Source organism: Perca fluviatilis, chromosome 9 (assembly GCF_010015445.1).
Source record: "Perca fluviatilis chromosome 9, GENO_Pfluv_1.0, whole genome shotgun sequence".
Lineage (NCBI taxonomy): Eukaryota > Metazoa > Chordata > Actinopteri > Perciformes > Percidae > Perca > Perca fluviatilis.
Window position 1 is genome coordinate 6,354,892 of NC_053120.1, and position 27,112 is coordinate 6,382,003.

General features: G+C 39.2%; 1 protein-coding gene across 1 annotated transcript; it reads left to right on the plus strand.

The window, feature by feature from the left end:
* rhpn1 (rhophilin, Rho GTPase binding protein 1) lies at positions 1 to 26,707 on the plus strand. The gene is given in 16 exon segments (XM_039812355.1): positions 1 to 200; positions 393 to 486; positions 3,889 to 4,004; positions 11,724 to 11,852; positions 12,772 to 12,847; positions 13,309 to 13,408; positions 13,638 to 13,743; positions 18,806 to 18,972; positions 19,406 to 19,593; positions 19,674 to 19,830; positions 20,809 to 20,934; positions 22,786 to 22,980; positions 23,065 to 23,141; positions 23,253 to 23,399; positions 24,485 to 24,637; positions 25,849 to 26,707. Coding segments are annotated over 16 exon segments (2,061 nt in total). The 5' UTR covers positions 1 to 180; the 3' UTR covers positions 26,059 to 26,707.
* Positions 26,708 to 27,112: the final 405 nt, after the last annotated feature.

The following is a 27,112-nucleotide window of genomic DNA, read 5'->3' on the forward strand; positions in this document are numbered from 1 at the left end:
AAGCAAGCGGAGGAGGTGCTAGCATAATGTAATGAGTTGAAGCAGGGTTGTTTTGAGGAGTAAAAAGTTGTTTATTTCACTCTACGGTTGACTGAACATTGGACCTTTGTGTTTACTTGGAGTTATACAACGCTGGGAGAAATGTAGGGGCTTTTCGGCCGCATTTGTCTTTGCCTCACGATGGAGGAACCTGCGACAAGGCAAGTGGTAAAACCACGACTCGTTAACGTTAGCTCAAACCTAACCGTTTTTTTAGTTCAATATTATTGGCGTTAAACCTGTGTATTCAACTGTATTTAAATAGTTGTGTTTAAAATGCAGGGCGATGTACGGCAAGTGTGTTTAAAAAGTTACACTTTTGAATAAAATAATGTTGACATTACTCTTCACAGAGAGTTGGAGATGTCCCTGTCAGACGGTACCTCGGACGACGAAATGCCCTCAACGTTACCCGCAGAGGGCAGCCACAGTGGGAGCATCCGAAAGGTGAGACACACACACACACACACACACACACACACACACACACACACACACACATATAAATATATACATTTACACACACTTGGCGTATGTGTAAACATGAGGAAAGTGTCTGATAAGGGTCTGGATATCCCCCATAGGTAGCCTAGTAGGTGGATCCATTAAATAAAAGAGTAAAGTAACTGCAGACTCTGGACTTTATGTACAATATAACTCCCGTTACCATACTGTAGTCTGTAGGTCCTCCTTCTTTTGTTATCCTCATAGACAGATCATTATGTTACATTAAATAAACACGAAAACAACCTTTCATATGAGGCTCCTTAGCCAAAGCATCATTAAAAGGGCAATGTGGGTTTCCCTCTGGATACTTGGGGTCAGTAACATAAACAAACATGACCCCTAACCCTCAAATATGAGCTTTACGTATTATGTATTTGGTTACCTTCAGAATGTATTGTATTGGTCTTAAAAACTACTTCACCCACATTTTTACAACAAACATGTTCTCACTTACCTCTATTATCTCATTATGGTGATAATATCAGCTGTGTGTTTGCCTGAGTTTTGAGATACCAGCCTCTGAAACCTTTGCCATCAGCTCAATCTAATTTCGACTGTGGAGTTCAAAGAAATGGAAAGTAAAATTTGAGAAACACCACAGCAAAGTGTCTTTCAAGAACAAGCCTGGTTCCTCTTAGGGCTGGGGGAAATAATCGATACAGCATAGTATCGCGATATTTTCCGTGGCAATACTGTATTGATACACTGACGCCCAGTATCGATCTTTTAATATATATATATATAAAACTATTATTATGTTTGTCAGAGTTTTTTTGTGATTGTTGCAGGCAAAAATCCTTGATTATGCGGCACGTTTTCTTAAAAAATGCGATGGAATATGCGGGATATTTATGCAATTTTATGCGATGAAATTGCGTCAACTTGCAAAAATTGCGGCAACTTGCAAAAATTGCGGCAACTTGCAAAAACTGCGGTTTGATGAAAAAGAGAAAAAAAGTGATTCCCCCAACACCCTGCTTTTGTCACTTCATAACGTTCCCATGGCAACAGGGGGAAATGGCTGCTCTTGTGTGAAGTAAACAGTGTGAAGCAACATTTTTCAACTTTCTGCTAAAATATGTGACTTTTTTGCAACGAAAATGCGTGGATTATGATTATCATGCAAGCCCTGCATATTGTGCGCGGAAATGTGCAATCTATGTGGCGAAAGTACGGCATATTTGAAAAAAATGCAGCTCCCGCATAAATATGCGGACTTTGGCTGATTATGCATTATTGCATTGCGTTTTTCTGGAGGGACTGTATAATATAGTATACAGTAGGGCTGGTTTAAAATAATTAGATTCTCTTTTGTTTGAGTGATCTCATATCATTAATAAAATCTAGAAATCAATCTTTTCACATATGCCTTTTCACCACGGATAAAGTACTTCATGGGGTTGTCCATTCCTAATGTAAACATTAACCTGGTGCATTACAAAAATATTTGAGAGCTGCCTCTTTCTTGTACAACAGCACAAGTTCTCTGAGAATCTCTTTTATCCAAACAAAATTGGTATTGGAACTGAAATTTCCCTAACCTAATTTATATGGAATCGAAACGGAAACGTAATCGAATCGGGACCTTGTGAAGTCAAATCGATTCGGGGGAATCATTGGCGATGCCCCAGCGCCAGTATACAGTATATCAGGCAGTAAGAGTGTTTCTGGTTTGAATCCCTGGTTTGAATGGGAAAACATGGACAGAGATAAGGAAGGATTACAGACATGGTGCCCTTAAGCAAGGCACCTCACCTTCTGCTGCTTGAGTGTGTAAAAGACTGTGATTGTAGCAGCAACGTACGTGTTTGTATCGGTGTTGCTGAAAAACGCGTGTGCTTGATGAAAATCACCTGGAAATGGAAAGTTTTTGACACAGGCTTTTTAGACTTTATCTGCACCGATGTTGGGCAACCTCCATCCTCCTGCCCTCCCGATGGTTGAACAGAGGTGGGAGCTCGGCCAGAATCCTAATCCACACAGGCACTCCGAGGATTACTTGTTGTGCGCATGCTAAACAAACACTTTAACTGGGTGAGAGGGAACAAGAGAGATAAAGGGGGAAAGAGTGTAAGAGAGTAAGGAACGTCTGTATACCTACTGTACAAGTTGGTGGTGACCGGGATAGAGAAGGGGATGCAAGGAGCCACAAGGATGAGGAAAGGGGGTATTTTAATGTACAGCTGCTCCATCTGTCATGTTACTGTACATCTGTTTACAGTTTAACTGTGAAACAGTGGTGCATTGTGTGATTGTTAATTTACTCAGCAGACATTTAACAATCAGCTGTTCTGGTGTTGTTGGCAAAGGTTTTAAGAGGCCTTTAAATCTTTAGACAGATACATAGCTTTGACACATCACCAGATCCTTTTAAAAATATTATCCTTCTGGGGAGAAGGTTCTAAGCAACTGCGGTTTTAGACCCTTTTTAGGGGGGCTCAAGCCCTAAATTTTATCTCATTTTTAAATCAATTTTCAAGTTAGAGTTTGCGAACTTGTCTGTTAGTGACAGAGGACAAACAATTACAGGTTCAAAGGGCTTGAAACAGGTTTAATATCCTGTGTGGCTGTCGCCGATGCTATGCACCTGTAACCCAGTCAAGGAAAGGGTTAACAGAAACGTAGTGTTGGCCAATCGGAGGAGGTTGTGCCAGACTCAGAGTCTCTATCTGATGTGTCAGAGGGAGAGCAGGAGACGGTTGTGAAGTTTAATGTTACTGTGACTTATAAAGTGTCAGGTTTAGTTCAATCATAGTGTTAATAGTGTCAAAAAACTGACGTTGTTGTTCAGTAGCTAGCTCAGAGATTATTGGCTAATACAATTACTGATTTAGCAGGGGAGGGGGGGGGTTTAACACTTTTGCAAGGCAGTGTATCTGTGTCACATTCTCATTAGGGGCTGAGTCCCCCTAAAGGTCTGATCCTAGAATCGCCCCTGGTTCTAAGCCTGCTGTACCACGCTGGGTTATTATAATGTTTAGCATCCACAACGCTGTCCTCTCCTGAGCTCCCTCATTTCTGACACGCCCTTGGACACACTCATCATCTCTAGCATGCTGGACTTTTGCTCTGACGTAGAGAGGCTTACTTCAGAGCAAAAAGTCCATTTGTAGTTTAGCTTTCTGTCCAGGCTGTTTTTTTTTTTTTTTTTTTTAAACTTTGAATTTGTGGTGGATGTAGTCCATCCACCGTGAGCGATTTTGTCTTTTTGATTTCTTACCTAGAAACAGACTCCTCTTTTTCAACGCTTAAAATAGCCAAACTTTCTGGTGTAAGGAATAATTCATGAATTCATCAGTTCATAACTTATTTGGCTCGTCTTTTGCTTAATTCTCTCCACAGGGATGTGATCCTTTCGCCCAGACTCAGCGCAGTAAGCTGCAGCACCGGCGAGCTCGCATCAACCAGCAGATCAACAAGGAGATGCGCATGAGAGCCGGAGCAGAGAACCTGTTCAGGTGAGGTCAAAGTTAGGCGGGAACATTTTAACATTGCCCAGCCACAGTTTCATCTGTTGAGGGACTTTTCCTGCATTGGACATGTTGAAAATAATGTGGATCACTGAGCCAGTTAGGACAATGAAACCTAATTAATGAAATTAAGTGAATTTATGTTGGAGTTAAGTCAAAATTTGCGATGGTGTTGGCATTTTACCTGTTGATAAAAAAGGATTTCTAGACAGGGTTAAACATTGTTACGGTATGTGTTATGTGTTCATCAGTCGTTTCAAAGTATCTCATGTAGTCGGGTGGATTCATCGTTCATGGCATTTATTTTGACTTGAAAGGGCAAACTTTCTCCGACATTAGCTTTCCCTCTCTAAGACAGGATGAAAAAATGCTACACATGTCTCCTCTGTGTTGGTGGTTCTTTGTTAGCTTGTTGGCTCTGTCACATTTGTGGTGGTGTCCTGTGATGGGAAAAGGTCAGAGATCACTCCCCTCCAAAACACACACACACACACACACACACACACACACACACACACACACACACACACACACACACACACACACACACACACACCACCACCAGCACCACCCGGTTTATGGCTCTGTTTGTGTTCACTGTGTCTGTCTACTTGTGTGTCTTCTCTACTTCTTTAACCCTGTTTGTGTCTCCTCTCACATTTTCCTACTAAGAGTTTTTTTGTGCTCTTACGAAACGATAATTGAATATGAATTAGGGCTGAAATGAACTATCATTTTCATTGTAAGTTAATCTGTTGATTATTTTCTCCAGTTATCTATTAGGTGTTTGGTCTATTAAATGTCCGAAAATGGTGAAAAGTGTAGATCAGTTTTTCCCCAAAGCCCAAGACGACGTCGTCCTCAAATGTCTTGTTTTGTCCACAACTCAAAGATATTCAGTTAACTGTCACAGAGGAGAGAAGAAACTAGAAAATTATAATTTTATCATTTTTAATAGTTGAAAACGTATTGATTAATCTTTGCAGCTCTACACGGTTTCCTTTTTCAACTAAACTGTGCTGGCTTTGTGTTGTGAAGCAGTTTGCTGTCATTCACACAGCACACTAGAGTTTTATCGGTGGAGAAATGAGGGAAATGAAAAAAAGAAACGGTGGCAGAACATCAAAGTATTCTCTCTGAGAACATTAGCGTCATCTTTATCCCCTCCTGCTTCTCTCCATGTCTCGGGGCCTTTGCTTTCTCCCTCTGACTGTTTCTCAGGCTCTGCACACTGGAGGTAGATCACTAAGGAGCTTGAAAGTATACATTTAACATATGTACATATATTCAGGCTACACTTTTGTTGTGGGAGTTTTGAAGAACCTTCACAGCATAATTAGTCCACTGTGCAAAACTCTCTGCAAACACTCCTTTACTCATAAAGATTCAACTTGGGAGTAGAGGGAGTAGAAGGAGGGAGGAGCCACTTAATTAAAGCAAGGAGCAACTTTCTTCTGCTTTAGTGGTGCCGTGTCAGAATCTAATAAGATCAACACACAAAACAACAGTGTCTTTAATTAAAAGACAACCAAGGGCACCTCTCATTATTACCTCCGGACTTGTTTGGCTGCAACCAATTAAGTTTGACAAAGATCTTTTTTTCAGGGATCTATGGATGATAGATAGCAGGGCTACCACTTATAATAATTTCCATTAGTGTTTAGTCTACATACAGGAGACCAAGGAGACATCTTCAAATGAGTTCTTTTGCCTGACACATGGTCCAAAATGTTAAGATATTTAGTCAACAAGTACAGGGTTTTCCCTGCCATTATAAGGTTTAGGTGCAGCAGCCGAGCCATTTTGGGCAGCACCCAAGTCAAATGAATGTCACTAAAAGACTTTTTTCAGATCTAATAACTGTAGTTGGACTTCTTTAGTAAATTTTGTCTTTAAGCTTTTTGCGTGCTATTTATTTATTAGCTGCTCTGGCTTTTTCCAACATCTTAGACACAGATATGGGAATTATAACAGTCCAAAATTATGTGTAAAGGGACAGAAACTCACTACAAAGAGACACCAAATGCCCACAGAGAGCTAAAACAATCCCAGAGAAAAGAAAAAAAGCCCAAAAAGAGACACAACATGACTACAAAGAGACTCAAAAACCCACAAAGACACACAAAATGTATCTTTTTTTTAAATTGAAAAACGTAACATTTTCTTGAGGAAGGATGCCTAAACCCCCCGCCAAATATTCGCATCTAAGTCTTCTATTAAGCTAGGGAAAACACTGGAGTATATATAATTAGAGCTGAAATGAGTAGTCGATTCGTTGATTAGTCAATCGACAGAAAATCAACTTTTTTGATAACCCATTCATTGTAATTTTTCAAAGCAAAACACCCAAACATGACTTTGTTTTAGCTGTTTAAATGTGAAGATTTACCACTTTTTTTTGGTCTAATGTTAAAGTAAGCTGAATATAGTGTTGGTTAGACGAGTAACGTGAAGACATTATCTTTGATCATTTCACGATCAAGCAATTAATCAAGAATATAATTAAATGGAAAATAGTCGTTAGTTGCAACCCTGCTGTATGTAAAACGGAGAAAAGTAGTACATCCTCACATCCTCATAACATGAATAGGTGTCTTTTTTTATTATTATTGATAAATGACTTAAAAATGTAATTTAGTTAATAAATGAATTCATTTTCTGTTGATTGATTAATCAACTAATTATATCAGCGCTAACAGGCAGATTGGAGTATTTCTTTAACAGGTAGTCGTTCTTTCTCCCCAACTCCGTTTTTGACTGGATTCAGGCTGTTATTCTAAAAGGTGATGACTCAGTTTAGTGGAAATAAAACAAGCGCTCCTGCCCTTTCTATTGGCACGATGGGTCACAGAGACAAAGAGGACCCCCCCCCCCCCACACACACACACACACACACACACACACACAGCCTGCTGGCCTGTAATCAGCCGGCTTTTTGTCCTGTTCTCATGCAGAGATTCCCAACGGAGCCCCGGCAAGCTCATCCCCCACTTATTTGTCTGCCACTGTCAGACCTTTTCTTTTTTCTGTCCTCCCCCTTTCCGGTCAACTGGAATAGTCCACACACACAAAACGTCTCGCTTTCACTTCCCTCACTCTGACACTGATGTGGAACTGGGTCGTGGTATAAGTGCTGGTGGGATGTGATTGTGAGGGTGTGTGTGTGTGTGTGTGTGTGTGTGGAGGGGGGGGTGCTAATTACAGATGAAAGAGGGGTTATAAATCATCACGTGATTGGCTGATGTAGATGTCATGTTGTCCGTTAGAGCTGAGGGACAGTTACTTATTAAGAAGGCTCACAGTGGAATGTTTTTCTCAGGATATAGATATAGCTCTGTTGATCTATTCCTGTAGAGCCACTTGAAGCCTGTCAACTCCATTTCTTGTGGGGCGGGGCGGGGGGGGGAGGGGGGCAGGGGAGGTTGGAGGGGGGGGGGGGGGGGGAGGGGAGGCGTAGGGGCAGGAAAGGGGAGGGGGGGGGGGGGGGGGGGGGTTTGTTTTTCTTTTAATTTTTTTTTTTTCTTGGGGGGGGGGAAAGGGGGGAGGGGGGGGGGGACCCCCATTTTTTTTTTTTTTTTTTTTTTTTTTTTTTTTTTTGTTTTTTTTTTTTTTTTTTTTCTTTCCCCCCTTTTTTTTTTTTTTTTTTTTTTTTTTTTTTTTTTTTTTTTTTTTTTTGTTTCCTGCTGCTGTTGTTTGTTTGGTTTGTTTGGTTTTGTGTTTTTTTTTGCTTTTTCTTCCCTTTTTTTTTTTTTTTTTTTTGGCTGTAAGTGTTTTTTTTTTTTTTTTTTTGTTTGTGTTACTGAAAAAACTTTTCAGCTTCTCTGATACCTCATATCTTTCAGTCAGTTCATACGCCCCGAGTAAGAGAGTTCTTTTCTCCCCTTAAAAGCTGCAGTGTGGTGTGCGTGCAAGTGGGTGTGTGTGAAGGGGATATTTGGCAGCCCATTTAAAGCTGACTAATCAGATTGCCCTTGGCTTGATCCTAGATATAGGTGTGTGTGTGTGTGTGTGTGTGTGTGTGTGTGTGTGTGTGTGTGTGTGTGTGTGTGTGTGTGTGTGTGTGTGTGTGTGTGTGTGTGTGTGTGTGTGTGTGTGTGTGTGTGTGTGTGTGTGTGTGTGTGTGTGTGTGTGTGTGTGTGTGTGATGAAGAGAGAGGTGAAGGCAAAAGTGGTCTAACTGGAGAGATTAACATTATTCACAGAAGCTCAAAGGTGAGCTTCAGCTGTGTGTTTGAGCCGAGTTTGGTCATGTGTTAAAGAATCACAACTTTCAGATTCTCCACAGGTCAGTGATTGTCATTAAAACGCATATATGTATGTATGTATGTATGTATGTATGTATGTATGTGTGTGTATATATATGTGTGTGTGTGTGTGTGTGTATATAATAGCATACAATAACATTTGTATCCAAAACACAGTTTTAGGAATATCTGCCTCATAAAATAAAAGCACTTTATCAATCCCTGTGCACCAGTTGCAGTACAAATTAGGAAAGAGTGCAAATATAAAATATGCACATTGCCAAATATATACAGTAAGGATTATAAGTTGCTGTGCGGTCTGTACAATTTATCATGTCCAATTATATTTACTGTACATACACGTTTAGCATTTTAAAGTCAATTAAATAAAAAAAAATCTATTTGATAATATTAACAAGTTTTGGCTCAGTTTTAGAAGGACCTTTTTCCTACAAGAAACTAGTCATGTCCAAAAATGCACCACCCCTCCCTTTGGTTCTTTTTCAAGTCTTGCAAGTGTTTTTCGTAAATTGATGTAAGCGTCTGTGTTGCCGTTGATCAGCAGAGTCAAACCCCCCTAAATAAATGGAAAAATAGAGAAAAAACTGTTCTCAAGGTGTGAATTTGCGTGCGTGCGTGCGTGCTTGCGTGCGTGCGCTAATCAGAGGTTAGAAAGGGAATCACAGGTGAGAAGGGGAAGGAGGAATTAGGATCTGGGAAGCCACGCAGTTTTTCAACCTCAGCTGTGTGCGAGTGATGTTTTTAGATCTCGTCTGCTCGTTTTTAATCTTTCTCAGTCAGTCTTTTGGTAGGTGTTTTTAAATGCATTTATAAAATAAAGGATTGACCTTAAGACGATGGCGGACCTCATTATTTGCACGAGCAAGCGTTGGAAATGGTTTCTAATTCCTATCCCTCCAGTGGCATTTTTTTGTGTTCAGATTGCCACTACACACTGGATACATTAAAAAGAACAGGTTTGACTTAAATTTACAATCAAAAAGGGTCTTACTTTAATTAGACAGTCCCTCCAGAAAAACGTGATTATGCGATCGCATAATTCAATGCATAATCAGCCAAAGTCTGCATATTTATGCGGGGGCGGCATTTTTTCAAATACGCCGCACTTTCGCCGCATAAATTGCTGATTTCCGCGCAAAATATGCAGGGTTTGCATGATTTCATAATCCACGCATTTTTGTTTCAAAAAAGTCACATATTTTAGCAGAAAGTTGAAAAATGTTGCGTTTACTTCACACCAGAGCAGCCATTTTCCCCTGTTGCCATGGGAACGTTATGAAGTGACGTAATTACGCGACGTGAACATCATCGAAAAGCAGGCTGTTGGGGGAATCACTTTTTTTTCTCTTTTTCAGCAAACCGCAGTTTTTGCAAGTTCCCGCAATTTCATCGCATAAATATCCCGCATATTCCATCGCATATTTAAGAAAACGTGCCACATAATCAAGGATTTTTGCCTGCAACAATCACAAAAAAACTCTGCATTTTACTGGAAGGACTGATTAGAGGGAATTGAGCTTACTAAGTGTGTGTTCTGCCATCAATGAAGAAATAGTTTGTCCCCAGGTTATATTGTCTACTCACCTTCTTCATGTCAGTTGAGAAGGTCAAACGATGCAAACATGTGATCAAAAATGGAGAGGAAGAAAAAGAGTTGACAGTAAGCTTGACAGGTCTGGCATTTTGGTGAAAAGACTTTGTGAGATGTTGGATAAGTATACATTTTCATCTTCAGCTCTTGCAACGTTTTTGCCCAAAACATAACCACACCTTCTGATGATTCATCTGATGACTCATTCAGCACAGAGACCTTTCATATCTCTTTTACCTGGAACACTGTCTATCAGTGTTTCCAATATGTAGATTGCATTTAAGCTGCCCGACTAAAAACCTTGTGTCTCTTTATCGGTGTTTGTTATTTCTTCCCCTCTGTGTAAGTGTAGATTTATTGAAAAGTCTGCCAGAATGATGCATTCATGTGCAAAATATCAGTTATCTTGTTAATTCAGTGCTGTTTTGCAAGCCTGTTACTCACTAATGGTATTGTAATCTGGTCCTCTTTGTGCTTTCAACACAAACAACTCCGTCTTGTCATATAATTGTGCAAGTAGATTTTAATGATTGCATAATTAGGGGGGTTTCCTGGACAAGTGTGTATTATTAGCTACCAGTAATACCTCAGACTTCCAGGAACATTGTGTGTTGTTGACCTCAGACCCCCCAGCAGTGTGAGCTGGTTTTACTCAGCACTAAGACCCCTCCCCCCCCTGTGAAAAAGGAGTGGAGAGGCTTGAAGTGAATGAACAGAGGGTGATGGACGAGAGGGTGGAGAGTTGAGATGGTTGCATAAATTAAACTCCATTGCTCAGTGTGTTTACGGTCAGTTATGTTACGATGAATGCAGATTTATGCCTGCACAGCAGTTTTTCAAGGTAAATTATGTTATTTCTGATGCTAAGCTAAGTGGGATAAAGCAACCACGGAGTAATGGCTAATGTGTCTTTGCATGAGTAAGTTAAGCCGTTCTCTAAAAATGTCAGATTTGTTTTGTAAATTTCAGACCTCCAGTGTTTTTCATTCTGAAATGGCAGGGATCTGTAAAATGATCAACGGGTGGCAAACAGAGTACTGTAGGTACATGCAGGGAATATGCTTTGGTATTTTTGTGCATAACAATAGACATGATAAAAGGAAAAAAAGAAAAAGTCAAGTAATGTATATAGAAAATAAAAAAATTCACAATACAATACCGAATAAATACAATACTATACAGTACAATATATCTGTTTTTAAAGTGAAAGAGCTGGATAGTTTTGTGCAAGAATGTTCAATGTTATATATACAATAAAAGTATACTTTATAAAGCACCCAAACTGAAATGTTTATTGATACATACATGATAATGTCCCGAATTCTAGAAAAATATGCATCATTACTATATAATTTGTTAAGCTCTAGGGCTGCAACTACTGGTTATTTTATTATGCAGGGGTCTGTAAATTCTCTTTTTTAATTAATTGATTAATCAATTTGTCTAAAAAAAAATTTAAATTAGTAACAAAATGACCAAGTTCCCAGAGCAGAAGTTGACATCCTCAAATGTTTTGTTTTGTCTGACCAACAGTCCAAACCCCAAAGATATTACATTCCATGATAGAGAAGAAAGCAGCAAATCTCTCAAAGCTCAGTTTGTCTGTCAGATGTCTGGCCTAATGTAAGAAAATGTAATTAAGGAATGAATGAAGTTTAGCTGGAGTGTCTGTGATGTTGGTGACTTAACTTTCTTCTGCTCAATGGCAACAAAGTACAGTCAAATTAACTCTCCTTTTCTCCGGTCACATTGGAAATGCAAGTCTGTTATAGTCTGTAATTTGTTGGTGTAAATGAAGCATGAGATCTGATGTGTGTGTGACATGTGACATGTGACGTGTTAATTTCTGCAGAGCAACAACCAACAACAAGGTGAAGGAGACGGTGGCTCTGGAGCTCAGCTTCGTTAACTCCAACCTGCAGCTACTCAAAGAGGAGCTGGAGGAGCTCAACAGCAACATGGAGGTCTACCAGACAGACAGGTAGACACACACACACACACACACACACACACACACACACACACACACACACACACACACACACACACACACACACACACACACACACTCACTTCTATACTTGTAAGAATTGACATAATTCATAACCTAAACTAAATTGTATCCCGCAAAAACTGCTCTTTAAGAATTGAAAGCCAGAAAAAAATATCCTCACTTTATAAAAATGTCCTTAGACTCCAGGTCTGCAACATAAATTGGTCCCCACAAAGATTGAAGTACACATAGAGTAGATACACACAGTGCACAGTGTGAGTACAAACATGTGATGGATGCTTGTTTTCTCCAATTATAATTCTCATTAGACTAATGAGAATGACCTGGAATGCATGGGACATATAATAATAGGGCCATGGTTTTTAAATGGACCATAATTGTGTGTGTGTGTGTGTGTGTGTGTGTGTGTGTGTGTGTGTGTGTGTGTGTGTGTGTGTGTGTGTGTGTGTGTGTGTGTGTGTGTGTGTGTGTGTGTGTGTGTGTGTGTGTGTGTGTGTGTGTGTGTGCGCGCGCACACTCAGTCCTTCACAGCCAGGAGGTTTTTCCCTCTGTAGCCCGGGGTCATGGGAAGGATAAATCCCCTGATTAGAGTGTCATTAATGGCCCTGGGGCGTGTGTGTGTGTTTCGGTTCATGGTGAATCGGAGGGGGTGACTGTGGGGGGTGTCAGGGCCATACGGGTTAATACTTGGCTTTAGCTTTGCTTATTAGCCGGATGAAGCACCAATCAGGGAGCCTGCTGGGTTTGAAGCCTAGCAGATGGCGTGCTGACTTGACTGTAGCTATAACCTGCACTGTGTTTACATGTTACTGTTACTGTTACATATTGTAACCTGTGAAAGATTACACGCACCACACATACATGCTGTAAGTATTTCTTTTTACAGTGAGGCTATCAACGTTCCCATGATCCCACTCGGATTAAAAGAAACCAAAGAGGTGGACTTCACAGTTTCTATCCAGGTGAAGATAACCTCTCATATTTCACTCCCTTGATTTATTTGTTATCAAATTTCCGTTTCCATGAGAGAAAAAAACATTGATGAACAGTAGCAAATAAAAGTCACATTAAAGATAATGGAACAGTGACTTCGAAGGTCATCTGCTTTATTTATTGTGACATATACTTTCAAAATGTCTTTCTTATGTGGAAAACTGTGAGAAGAAGTTGCATTTCATCACACATTTGGCATATAAACATTACTTTATTATGTAAATATGTTGCAAAGCTTAATGTTTTGACTTAAAAACTTGCTAGAGTTTAAACTAAAAGTGAAAACTCTTTAATAAAGACTCTAGTTTAACCTTTTTGTCTTACATATTTGTTGAAGAGGAACCAAAAAGCTCAGTCAAGTCCTCAAGCAATTTTTTCAAATATTAAGAAACTGATTTGTGATTATGTGACCGTCTGTCTTCCCTTACAGGACTTCATCTGTGAGCACTACGGAGAGGACAGCTCTCTGTACGACAAGGAGATTAAAGAGCTTATGGAGCTCAGACAGGTTAATAAATGCACTCCTACAACTTCATACAAAACTAACTATAATCGTGTTTGGTATAACATCTGTTTTTCATTATGGGGGGGTTGTAGAAAAGAATTTTTTTTTTAGGATTTACTTTAAAATATCTTGAAAGGTCTGAAACGTACAGTACATGTTTGAAACTTGCGGTCTCCTTGAAGTTATGTGTCATTGACATTTTTTTTTTTTTTTTTTTTTTTTTTTTTTTTGGGGGGGGGGCGGGGGCGCGGGGGGGGGCCCGGGGGGGCCGGGACTTCTGATGGAGTAACTACAACCATGGCTTACCATGGACCAGCGCTTCTTCCCTCAACACAGGAACCTGGGTGTGCACTTTCACTGGTAAGGGACAAGAGCGCTTTTTTTTTGTGAAAGCCTGAAGGTTATTAAATCCAGACATACTATATTATTACTTTTTACGACTTTTTTATGACATACTGTACTATTACTTTTATAGATTTTTTTCGACACACTATACTATAACCTTTTATGACATACTATGCTATGACTTTTTATAACTTTTTTTATACCATAGTATAGTATGCCTTTTTCCGACATACTATACTGTGACTTTTTACTATACTATGACATGTTATGACCTACTATGACGTTTTCATGACATTTATATGACATACTACAGTAAGACTTTTTTCAACATAATATACAATTTTATCACTTTTTTCGACATACTATACTATGACTTTTTATGACTATTACCGACATACTATACTATGACTATTTATCACTTTTTTCAACATACTATACTATGACTTTTTATTACTATTATCGTCATACTATACTATGACTTTTTAGTACATACTATACTATGACTTTTTATCACTTTTTTTGACATAATATACTATTATTTTTTTTGGACATACTGTACTAAGACTTTTTTCAACATACTATTAGGGCTGTGACAGTATAGTATTTTTCTTATCGCGGTGACGAAGCAACATCACTGCGGTATGGCGGTTAACGGCAACCCCCTTACAAGAGTAGCGTAAATTAGAGCGAGAATGGCAGGGGGCCTTAAGTGATTGACATCAGTGCCCGTGTGGAGAGCAAGCGGTAACGGAGAGCAGCGTATGAGTGCTGCTGTGAGGAAAAGCGAGAGGAAAAAGAGATAGCAAAGATGATGTAAAGTAAACAATAAAACAACAAGCTTGAGCTTCTCAAGACACAGTGGCTTTATCTGTTGTCAATACCGCCGGTAAAGTGAATGGCCGTTACCCCCCCGATAAACATCGGCTTAACCCATAGCACAGTGTTTCCATTTCAGCTCAATGTGAGAGTCTTTACTGTGTTTTGCTGTCATTTATGGCCACTCTGCTTTCTCTCATCTCCGTTGATCTATTCCACAGACAGTTCAGAAAGCTCTATTGTCAATAAAGTAAAAAGAAAAAGAAAAGGTTTGCCGACAATGCCAATGGCAGACGCTCCGCAGCACAGCGGTCTTAGCAGCTGAGCAGACAGTGCTCTGTGTAAAATAACCAATATAAGCTGCTCTGTTTAGGCTACAAAACGTGCATGCAGGCTGAGATTCAACCGTTCGGTTTTGTCAGGATTAAGCTATAAGCAGAAAGAAACTCCGCTAGCTGCTAGGCTAATGTGCAATGGTAAACACTGCAGCGTTAACGTTAATGTGTCCACGTCCACCTCAGCTCAATGGACTGTCCATCCTCATGTGCAAAGCTGAAGTGACGGGCAACTTGCGTTTTTTTATATTATAAACTCTTGAATGTAGGATAGAAGACAGTCGATGAGGGTAACTACACAATGATTATTCCTTTCATCATATGTCATATCACACAATATCTGTTCTCCTGTAAGTTACGCGAGCTAAAGGTAAAAAAAATAAATATGCGGTGATCGCGGTGATGACGTCATGACCGCGGTAGTGGTAGTTATCGTCACAGCCCTACATACTATACTATGACTTTTTAATAACTTTTTTTGACATACTATACTATGACTATTTTGACATAATATACTATGACCTTTTTTTATCACTTTTTTGGACATACTATGACTTTTTATGACTATTTTCGACACACTATACTATAACCTTTTATGACATACTATGCTATGACTTTTTATAACTTTTTTTATACCATAGTATACTATGCCTTTTTCCGACATACTATACTGTGACTTTTTACTATACTATGACATGTTATGACCTACTATGACGTTTTCATGACATTTATATGACATACTACACTAAGACTTTTTTCGACATAATATACAATTTTTTTTTTGGACATACTATACTATGACTTTTTTATCACTTTTTTCAACAAAAAATCTGTTGGTTATAAAGCATTCTCCTACCGTCGACATACTATACTATTTCTTTTTATCACTTTTTTCGAAAATACTATGCTATGACTTTTTATCACTTTTTTCGACATACTATACTATGACTTTTTATGACTATTACCGACATACTATACTATGACTTTTAGTACATACTATATTATGACTTTTTAATAACTTTTTTGATATACTATACTATGACATTTTTCGCACATACTATACTATGACTTTTTATCACTTTTTTCAACATACTAATGACTTTTTATCACTTTTTTCGACATACTATACTATGACTTTTTATGACTATTACCGACATACTATACTATGACTTTTAGTACATACTATATTATGACTTTTTAATAACTTTTTTTGATATACTATACTATGACATTTTTCGACATACTATACTATGATTTTTTTATCACTTTTTTCAACATACTATACTATGACGTTTTTGCGACATACTATACTATGACTTTTTTGACATAATATACTATGACCTTTTTTATCACTTTTTTGGACATACTATGACTTTTTATGACTATTTTCGACACACTATATTATTACCTTTTATGACATACTATGCTATGACTTTTTATGACTTTTTTTATACCATAGTATACTATGCCTTTTTCCGACATACTATACTGTGACTTTTTACTATACTATGACATGTTATGACCTACTATGACGTTTTCATGACATTTATATGACATACTACACTATGACTTTTTTCGACATAATGTACTATTTTTTTTTTTGGACATACTATACTATGACTTTTTTATCACTTTTTTCAACAAAAAAAATCTGTTGGTTATAGAGCATTCTCCTACCGTCGACATACTATACTATTTCTTTTTATCACTTTTTTCAACATACTATGCTATGACTTTTTATAACTTTTTTTATACCATAGTATACTATGCCTTTTTCCGACATACTATACTGTGACTTTTTACTATACTATGACATGTTATGACCTACTATGACGTTTTCATGACATTTATATGACATACTACACTATGACTTTTTTCGACATAATATACTATTTTTTTTTGGACATACTATACTATGACTTTTTATCACTTTTTTGACATACTATACTATGACTTTTTATCACTTTTTTTGATACACTACAGTATGACTTTTTATCACTTTTTTCAACATACTATACTATGACTTTTTATCACTTTTTTCCACATACTATACTATGACTTTTTATGACTATTACCGACATACTATACTATGACTTTTAGTACATACTATACTATGACTTTTTAATAACTTTTTTGTTATACTATACTATGACCAGTGTTGGGAAGGATACTTTCAAAACGTTATTTCGTTACAGAATACAGAATACATGCCCAAAAATGTAATTTGTAACGTATTCCGTTACGTTACTCAATCTGAGTAACGTATTCTGAATACTCGGATTACTTCAGGATTACTTCCACATTGAATTGCGTTTTATAAGTGTAGGAATGCAGCTATCACATCCAGCTTACTAAACAGGCCTATGGTGTGTTCTTTTTATTCCAACTAGCTGAATGTGTACCTGAACAAGCAGATAGATTATTGTATTGGTAGTCCCGAACTGCATACTACAAAAATCTAACCGCAGTCTTGCTACCACGAGCTAATTTTAGCTAACGCTAGCTAGCATGTCAAACGGGGCTAGTCAGTCTTTAAACGGCTCTGGAGCTAGTAAATCAGCAGGTAGGAGAATGTAAAGTCGCGCGTCAATGTTAAAATAGCAAGGTGACCAGTAAAACTACAGCAGACGACTACACCTGGCTAATTAAAAAATAGCTTACTTTAAGATGCTTCTTCAGGTTGGAGGTGGAGTAATTTGGACGCTGAAAGGAGGTTGGTTGCTGGCAATATTTCATTCTCCTGTTCGTTCTTTAATGTGAAATGCTGTTTGAATTTCCAAGATAGAAGCTTATTCCTGCCCTGGCTCTGTCGTGCGGTTCCGACTCCATTGTGACTGATCACGAAATAGCTATTTTTTCGATTTCATATCGGGGCTTCCGGAAAATGCATAGAGTTCCCTTAATTTAGTCAGAGTGAATAAACTCGTGAAACAGAGAAGTATCGTCATGTAATCCATTGATTTCAACAATATAACTGTATTCTAAATACCAACGATTTAAATTGTAACTGTAACGGAATACAGTTACTCATAATTTGTATTCTGAATACGTAACGCTGCATGTATTCCGTTACTCCCCAACACTGACTATGACGTTTTTCGACATACTATACTATGACTTTTATCACTTTTTGACATACTATACTATGACTTTTTGACATAATATACTATGACCTTTTTTATCACTTTTTGGACATACTATGACTTTTTATGACTATTACCGACATACTATACTATGACTTTTTAGTACATACTATACTATGACTTTTTAATAACTTTTTTGATATAATACTACTATGACATTTTTATCACTTTTTTCAACATACTATGCTATGACTTTTTATAACTTTTTTATACCATAGTATACTATGCCTTTTTCCGACATACTATACTGTGACTTTTTACTATACTATGACATGTTATGACCTACTATGACGTTTTCATGACATTTATATGACATACTACACTATGACTTTTTTCGACATAATATACTATTTTTTTTTGGACATACTATACTATGACTTTTTATCACTTTTTTGACATACTACACTATGACTTTTTTGGACATACTATGCTATGACTTTCATTACTATTTTTGACATAATATACTATGACTTTTTAATCACTTTTTCAACATACTATACTATAACTTTTTTCTGTGCTATCTGAATTTCTATCACTTTTTTTCCAACACATAGTATGCTATGACTTTCATTACTGTTTTTGGACATACTATACTATGACTTTTTCATCACTTTTTTCAATGTACTATACTATGACTTTCTTTGGACTTTTTTTGTGACATACTATACTATGATACCTATCTATGAACATATACTTTATATATAGTATATGATTAATGAGACACTTAATGACACACAAACAGAATGCATGAAGTGATTTTATTCCTCCTTCTCCGTCACTCAGGTACGACTCTCTGACAGGCGTCCCATCGTGTCAGCGTACGCTGGCCTTTGAAAAAGGAAGTGTGTTGTTCAACATCGGTGCCCTGTACACACAGATCGGAGCACGGCAGGACCGCTCTGTAACAGCTGGCATAGACCGAGCTGTAGATGCCTTTCAGAGAGCTGCCGGTATTGCACCAGTACATACTTACCTGAAGCATTGTTTTGCACAAAAGTCTGTTCACCTTACCTGCTAAAATATATACTGTATATATATTTTTTAATTCACCTAGGGCAACGGCAACAACTAATGGTTTTCCTCATCATTTAATCTATGTAATATTTTCTTTAATTAATACATGCTTTATTCTATTCAATGGCAACAAAAATAAGACGTGGCCATTATAAGAGCCCAGGGTGACATCTTCAAAGCTTGTTTTGTCTGACTAAAACCTAAAGCTTTTCAATTCCTAATGATATAACACTATAAGAAGCTGAGACCGGCCAATGTTCAGCATTTTTGCTTAATACATACATTGAGTAATTGATTAATTAACAAACAAAAATTATGTTTTTGGATATTTGTATGTTTATGTCCTTTCCTTGCGCAACCTTTTTTCAGGTGCATTTAATTACCTTAAAGAGAATTTCTCCAACGCTCCCAGTCTGGACATGAGTGGTCCGTCGCTCTGCATGCTGGTACGGCTAATGATTGCCCAGGTGCAGGAGTGTGTGTTTGAGCGTGTCACACTCACCACACAGGACACGCACTTCACTTCCCAACTCCGCCTGGCACAAGAGGCTGCACGGGTGAGATAACACGTGTCTGGTTGTGTTCTGTTGTCACTGTTCCTATCTTGTGATTCTCACTCCGGACGTGTGTCCTGTAGGTGTCAGACGTCTACATTTTAGTGCAGCAGACCATGACGCAGCCTCTGATGAAGGACTACGTGCCGTTTTCTTGGGCCTCCATGGTTCAGGTCAAATCTGAACACTTCCGCGCTCTCTCGCACTACTACGCTGCTGTTGCACTCTGTGATCACACATGTAAGTCACACCAAACCACACAGGATATTTCATTTAATATTTTTGTAGTGGGTGTCTTACAAGATTTTAACCTCTGCAAACACATTAAATTGTTTTAATATTAATGGCCTTTTTTTTTGCCCATAAGAGCTGATAAGTACAGTATACAATACATACTGTAAACAAAAACACATTTACACATACTGTACATATACAGCTTAAAAACACTATGCCGAAGAGGTGGCAAGTGGAGGGCTTGTACAGCCATCCTTAAAACTAAAAGCAAGATAAACAAAAGATTTGAATTAAAAATAATGAGGGACGGATGGATACACTTTGTACATAAATAGATAGCTTTTGTAGTGCAGACTTTGCCCGGTTCAGTGGGTGATATTTTGCAAAGACTTATGTTTGTTATGGCTGGATGGCAATCAAACTATTCGCTGTCTAGGCAATGTGAATACGATCAAACATGTAACACGTAAGTTAAAAAAAACATAAAATTAACAAACATAAAGCATACTCTCATATACAAACTCTGATAAAAACATAAATAAACATGAATAAATATCCAAAAAGGAGTAGGAAGAACACTTATTTATATATACACACACACACACACACACACACACACACACACACACACACACACACACACACACACACACACACACACACACACACACACACACACACACACACACACACACACACACACACACACACACACACACACACACACACACACACACACTTGTATGGTCCTACCCTTTCTCATTAACTCAATATTTTTCATATATACAACTCACAAACAACTATTCCAGTACTATTCAGAAGGGTAATAGTAGGGTAGGTTTTAAATGAATTTTACAGAGTTTTAAAGGTTGCTTCTTTCTATACACACTTTGGATTCAGCCACTTAATTCAATGCTCACCGTTTGATTATCCTGAACCAAAACAACTATCTCACACGTTAACTTGGAATGTCTTGTTCTGTAGTGTCTGCTGAGGAGGACGAGGGTGATGAGGAAGCAGAGAAGGCTTTCCTCCAGTTCTATGTCAACGTTCCTGCAGGGCCACCACTCAGCCAGGTGTTACGAGACCCTGAACAAAGAAGAAAGCTTGGTGAGTTCAAGGAATGTGTTTATATTTAGTAGTATGCAGATGAAGCCATCTAAATGTTCCCCTCCAAGCCAAAAGGCTGTCAGCCGGTTACCTCCCGATCTCCAGCTCACTTCCAGTCACCCCCCTTCTCCTGCATCCTGACAGGGTGTGTCTATATTCCACTGTAACCACACCCATTCATTCACTTGCAGGGTTTCACCATAAGGTGGCGCTTCCTTCACAAGGTGTAGTGAGTTAAGCTACCATTTATTGTACATTAAATGCTTTACTACACTGAAGCTATCCCCTAGAGACATGTAGCAAATCAAGTTCATTCCAAGTCAATGATTTCTAATATACAGTAGTTCTAGCCTACGGTTATAATTTTATAGTTCTCTAGTCTCACAATTTTTTTGTTTAGTTATTATTTAGTTACTGTAATTTAGCCTTTAAGGCCTACATTTGTTTATTTTTACCCGTGCACGGTTAAAATGTCGCTCATTTCAAAGGTTAGGCTATATAACCGTGTTCCTATGGGGGCAATTTTACATACATTATAGCCAAATTAAATTAGAAAATAAAAGGATGTTTTGTCGTCTTTACTAGTTAATATGTTGGCTTGTTGCCTTGTGTGTGTATATGTGTTCATGTCTTTGTCTAATGTTTGTCTGATTGTGGTCTGTTGTGCTCCTATTGTACATTTTTGGCTTAATAGTACCTTTTACCAAATGTATTTTAAATGTTATATTGTTATGTAAATGTGTAATTTTACATTCTTTTAGGGTGAGTTTTTTTACCATCTGTCTAGAGACTGCAGATGAAAAATAGCCTTCTGGCTAACTCTGGCATATTGACAGAAATGTTTATTAAAATGCACTGTCTCTGTAATGTAATAAAATAAATAAAGAAAATCTGTATTTAGTTTAGATATAAAGCAGTATCAAGTGTGTGAGACAGACAGACAGATGCAGTGGAGGCCTTCTGTCATAAAGAAAACAAGCACCAGGTATCTGCTTCAAATAGCAATTATATTTCTGTGAAGGTCAACTTTGTGCAAACATAAGGGAAGTAATTTGCCAAGCATGCCCCTTTGGGTTAAAATTGAATTTAAGGTGACCTATTATGCTTTTCCGTATTTTCAGAATTACGTATTTATGGCATATCTATAATGTTACAATGTCAGATTTCATGTTAAACATGCCCAAGCATTGAGCTAAATTTAAAAAACTAGATTTCCTACTGTTCTTAATGCTCTGGTTTCAGCGGTTTTTCTGCTAGAATTGCTCATCTGCTCCAGACAAACTACTGAAGTGTTTTTTTGTTGTTTTTTTTAAGCTACTGCCATGTTTACATTGTCACATGTAGCTACATGCTAATTCAGGGGAAAGCTTTAATCTTGGCTGCTTAATTTCTCGCCAATTTCCGGTCACATTCCTGCTGAAACATATCCGTTTGTGTAGTATTTGGTTTAGAAGCCTTTATTGGTGTTTTTTCACGGTACAAAGTCCTGCTATATACTCCATTTTTGTCAGTTGTGTCCAACTGGATACCGACTGTACAGAGACAGCATCAGCAGAGATGCGGAAACGCACTGACCAATCAGAGCAGACTGGGCTTTTTTGGGAGGGGGGCTTAAAGAGACGGGGGCTCCTACAGAGCATCTCATACAGAGGGTGAATACAGGTGCAGCAGCCAGGGGCAGTATAAGAGAAATAATTTTTTTTTTTTTTTTTTTTTCCCTTTCTTTAAAGCATGTAAACATCTTCTAGTACAAACACAAAATACAAGTATGAACCTAAACATGCTATATGATAGGTCCTCCTTTTAACAATTATTAATTTTTTTTAAATATGTCTGCTTACACTTGTGCAGGTAAAGCTCACCTGCGGCGTGCAGTAATGAGACATGAGGAGGCCATGCGTGTCCACAGTCTGTGTAAGATCCTGAGGAAGATGGACATCCTGCAGGACGTGCTGTCTCTCACACACAAACGCTCTTTGGACAAGTACTCTGAGCTGGACAGAGAGGACGACTTTGATGAAACTGCAGAGGCTCCAGAGATACAGTGTAAGTATCTGTGTTTAAGTCGTATCAATGATAGGACTCTATGGTTAAATAACAGTACGTGATTGCGCTTTCTTCTGTTGACAGCTCAAACCCATCAGAAACCCGAAATCACTCCAATCAACTTCTCTACAGTCCAAGTTACTGATATCTTCCAAAGACTGGTAAGACATATTCATCATTAAGAACAGTCTGATATTAAGATGGCCGTAAAAAAACCCGGCAGCACCACCTACTGGTACCTGAGTTGAAGATGAGTCTTTCCTGTGCTGCAGGGGCCTCTGTCAGTGTTTTGTGCACGTGCTCGCTGGGGTCCGGTACGTGTGATCTGCCTGCAGAGGAGAGAGGGCGGACTGGGTCTCACGCTCAGAGGAGACTCCCCTGTCCTGGTGGCTGGAGTGGTGCCTGGAGGCTGTGCAGCGGTAAGACAGACACCACTGACCTTTCATGTGCATTAGTTACAGCAGAACCGCTTGTCTTCCACATGCTGGAAAACTATGAGTTGGTTAGAAGCAGTACAACAACACTTGCTTAGCCTCCTTTGTGGTACAGGGAATTAAATCCCTCGAAAATCCATTCCAAAGAGAAGAGAAAATTTACATTTCTCTTCTGCATTTGATTCATGTGTCGACGTTTCAGTCCCAGGGAGCTTCTTCAAGACACCTCAACTTGAGAAACGTGTCCTGAGAAAGGTCCCTGGGTCTGAAACGTCGTCAAATGAATCAAATGCAGAGGTATTTTTTTTTTAAATGGTTAGAAGCAGTTACAAAAGTTAGATTCTCAAGAATCGCAACTACTTCACTAGTATACTGTACATCGGATTTTTAAGGAAGAAAAGCAATGCTTCGATGCTGTTTTATGAATTAGTCCATAACTCGCAGCTCATTTAAGTTTTCACTCCATTTTTTCTTCTATTGCTGGGAACATTTCTGAGCTGTACTGTGTTTTTGGTAAACTGCAGTGAACGGTGTCTTGTGCCAGCAGCAAACTCAATAATCTTTTGTTTCGTGCAGACATAAAATCCAGCTGAAATCCTGTTTAAACGAAATTAAATTAAATCTGCTCCTGGGTATTTCTAATAATATTTTCTTTCTGTAAAATTTGAACAAAGATTCTTTTTTTTCTTTTTTTGGGGATGTCCCAAAGTATCTGATCAGAGCTGATATGGGACTTTTTTTTTTTTAACTGATCGGGGATCGGCAGTCACCCCGATCACCTTACTCCGATCATTAACGTCAGTGGAGCACAATTTGCGGTAGAACTTAAACTCGCCAGTAACTTGGCATTACTCATTAACATGGCAAAAATGTCAGCTAGAAAGTGAAAGCGGTCCAACATCTACTTGGAATATCTACAATATGATCGTTTCGCGAGGCGGTACAAGTATCGGATTGGTACTCGGTATCGGCAGATATTCAATATTTAAAAAATCGGATCGGGATTGGGCGCAAACAAAAGCTGATTGGGACATCCCTACTTTTTCCCCTAATGTTTGTGTGTCGCACAGGAGGCCGGCTTAAGAGAAGGAGACTACATAGTAGCGGTGGACGGACAGGACTGTAAATGGGCCAAACATGGCGAGGTGGTCCACATGCTAAAGAGCTGCAGCGACAGAGGGGCGGAGCTCAGCGTGGTCACATTACACTCCCATGACACACAGGTAAGTACGTGTGTTTGAGATGTTAGTGGCTGCTGTTTCATTAGGCACGTTGGAGATGAGCTAGCCTGGAAATCCAGACCCAAATCCGAAAGATTAAGGGTCTGGCACTGAGTAATGAAGTTGTTTGAAACGGCCAAAGCCGTTTCAAACAACTGGTGATCATCCATCTTGCAATGTTTAGAAATGACTTTGACGTCGCAGCGCTGTCCTCATCTGTTTAGCTCGCCTCTGGCCCGCCTATATCCGATACACCGATGTGATTGGTGCAGCTCGGCTACCAGGGCATAGTTAATGAGCATCGTTACTGAATGCCAGAGTCACTCACTGAGCAAATTTAAAATTGTGCTCTCGCAAGAACTCTGGATTTCCAGTGTAAAGATGAGCCAGGCCTGCGCAGAATCGATCGCCGTCAATCGCCGCCCAATGCATGCCGATTAGATTTATTTCTGACTTGATCCCGACTTGCTCTGACGTCATGGACGACGATAACCTCACGAGATCAGGGCGGCCGCAGTTTTGTGAGCCAAGCGCTGCGGTTGCTTTCAACTGACTGCAAGACCCAGGGCATGATGGGAAATGCCTGGCTCTCAGCTGATTGGTTAATCATTGACTCAAAATGATGAAGTTTTATATAAACTTTTATATTGCTTTTGAATTGGAGGGGTTTTAATTGCCATTTGTCTGATTTCAAGGCTTATTCTGTACAGAACACCTGTTGTGTGACTGATAGTTACGTTTAGAAGTCAGAGAGACTAAATCCGTTCAGATTACGGATCATCTACAGTCTGTTGTTTATGAACATCAGCTGTCATAATAAAAACAACTGGAGACTGTGTACAAGCTGATATATGGGTCTGATAACGTTTTATTAAATCGGAATCAGACCTAACAGGATGTGAGGGTTTCTGTGACTTCCTGTTCAGACTGAAGGCTGCTGGAAACGGTTTGACTTGACCGCGGCTCTTTGTCACCGCCCACTGCTGCCGCCGCCTGCTCTCGTCCACTTTACAGGCGAGGCGCAGTTCATCTCAAACGAGCCTAATGTGCGTCTACTCACCTGTGCAGTGACCGAGCCTGTGTGTGTGTGTGTGTGTGTGTGTGTGTGTGTGTGTGTGTGTGTGTGTGTGTGTGTGTGTGGGGGGTGTGTGTGTGTGTGTGTGTGTGTGTGTGTGTGTGTGTGTGTGTGTGTGTGTGTGTGTGTGTTTGTTTAGGTGGAGAGGAGGGCCGTCATGCTGTCTCTAGGCAGCGATAAGGAAAACACTCGCCAGCGTCTGCTGGGTGGAGCTAAGGGCCAGAGCTCCGCCTCCTTGTTGAACTGGAACAGGAAGAAGAAGAGGGAGGGAGGGGGGGTCACTAAGAGACTAGGAAGCACTTTCAGTCTGTCGTTCGGGAACATCCGAGACACGGAGGCCATGTACTGAGACACGAGGGCAGAGGAACCACTCAGGGAATCACGGCAGCGGCGCACGAGGTACGATCAGGACCGCGTTCAGACTGACAGTAGTGCTGCACCAGGAAGCATCAGCAGGGGATGCTGCCGCAGAGAGCCCCGACACAAAAGCACAAGGTTAGTCCAGTAAGTTGTTCCTGGCTCCAGCACAGTCCAATCCAATATGTGGAAGCACACATACAGGTAGAAAACCTTCTAACATGTAGCTTTTTGCAAATTTTTACCTTGCAAGAGTGACGAGCTAACTATTTTTGCCATGATAATTTTCCAGAGTTGGACAATCTGCCTCTGAGGAGTAGCAGTACTCTGTGTAGTGATGTGTACTTCACAGGAGTCTAAATGTGCGTTGAGACAGAACTCAAGGAAAGGTTTAGATGCAGGACTAGGATTGGGCATCGAGAACCGATTCTTACTTGGAATCTGTTCAAAAATTACGATTCCAGTGGAATAGTTTCTTTATTGGAATTGTTTGGAGTCCTTTAGAGGATTTGGTTTCAAATTCGATCATCGCTTCCCAATTTAATATGAGCAAATTTTGGTTTCCGTAGCAGCCAGGCGCTTGTGTTGCAGCCTTGGAGCACAGTAAGCGGCGCTCTAGTGTGGCTTTATTATACGTTGAAAAAAGCCGGTAAAACTGCAACCCACCATTGAATAAAAATAAAACGTTCCTCTTATTTGTGAAAATAGGTATGTGACCCGTTTCAACCCCACCCACTCAAAGAATCGGAAATCAATGAGAACCGGAATCGAAAGGAAGAATCGGAATTGGAATCAGAATTGTTAAAATCCAAACGATGCCCAATCCTATGCAGGTTTAAAAAATCATTTTGAGACAGGACTCGATTTGTAAAGTTTTACAGACGGCCATGCTGGTACTCCTGCTTTGCTCTGCTTCCTGTTAGACTGGAAGCCACGGACTTCAACGTCAATGAACTTTTTTGAGCCAACAACTGAGACTAACATTTAAAAAAATAAATAAATAAATAAAAAAAAAAGTTATTCCAAACAGCTAGTGACTACTGACT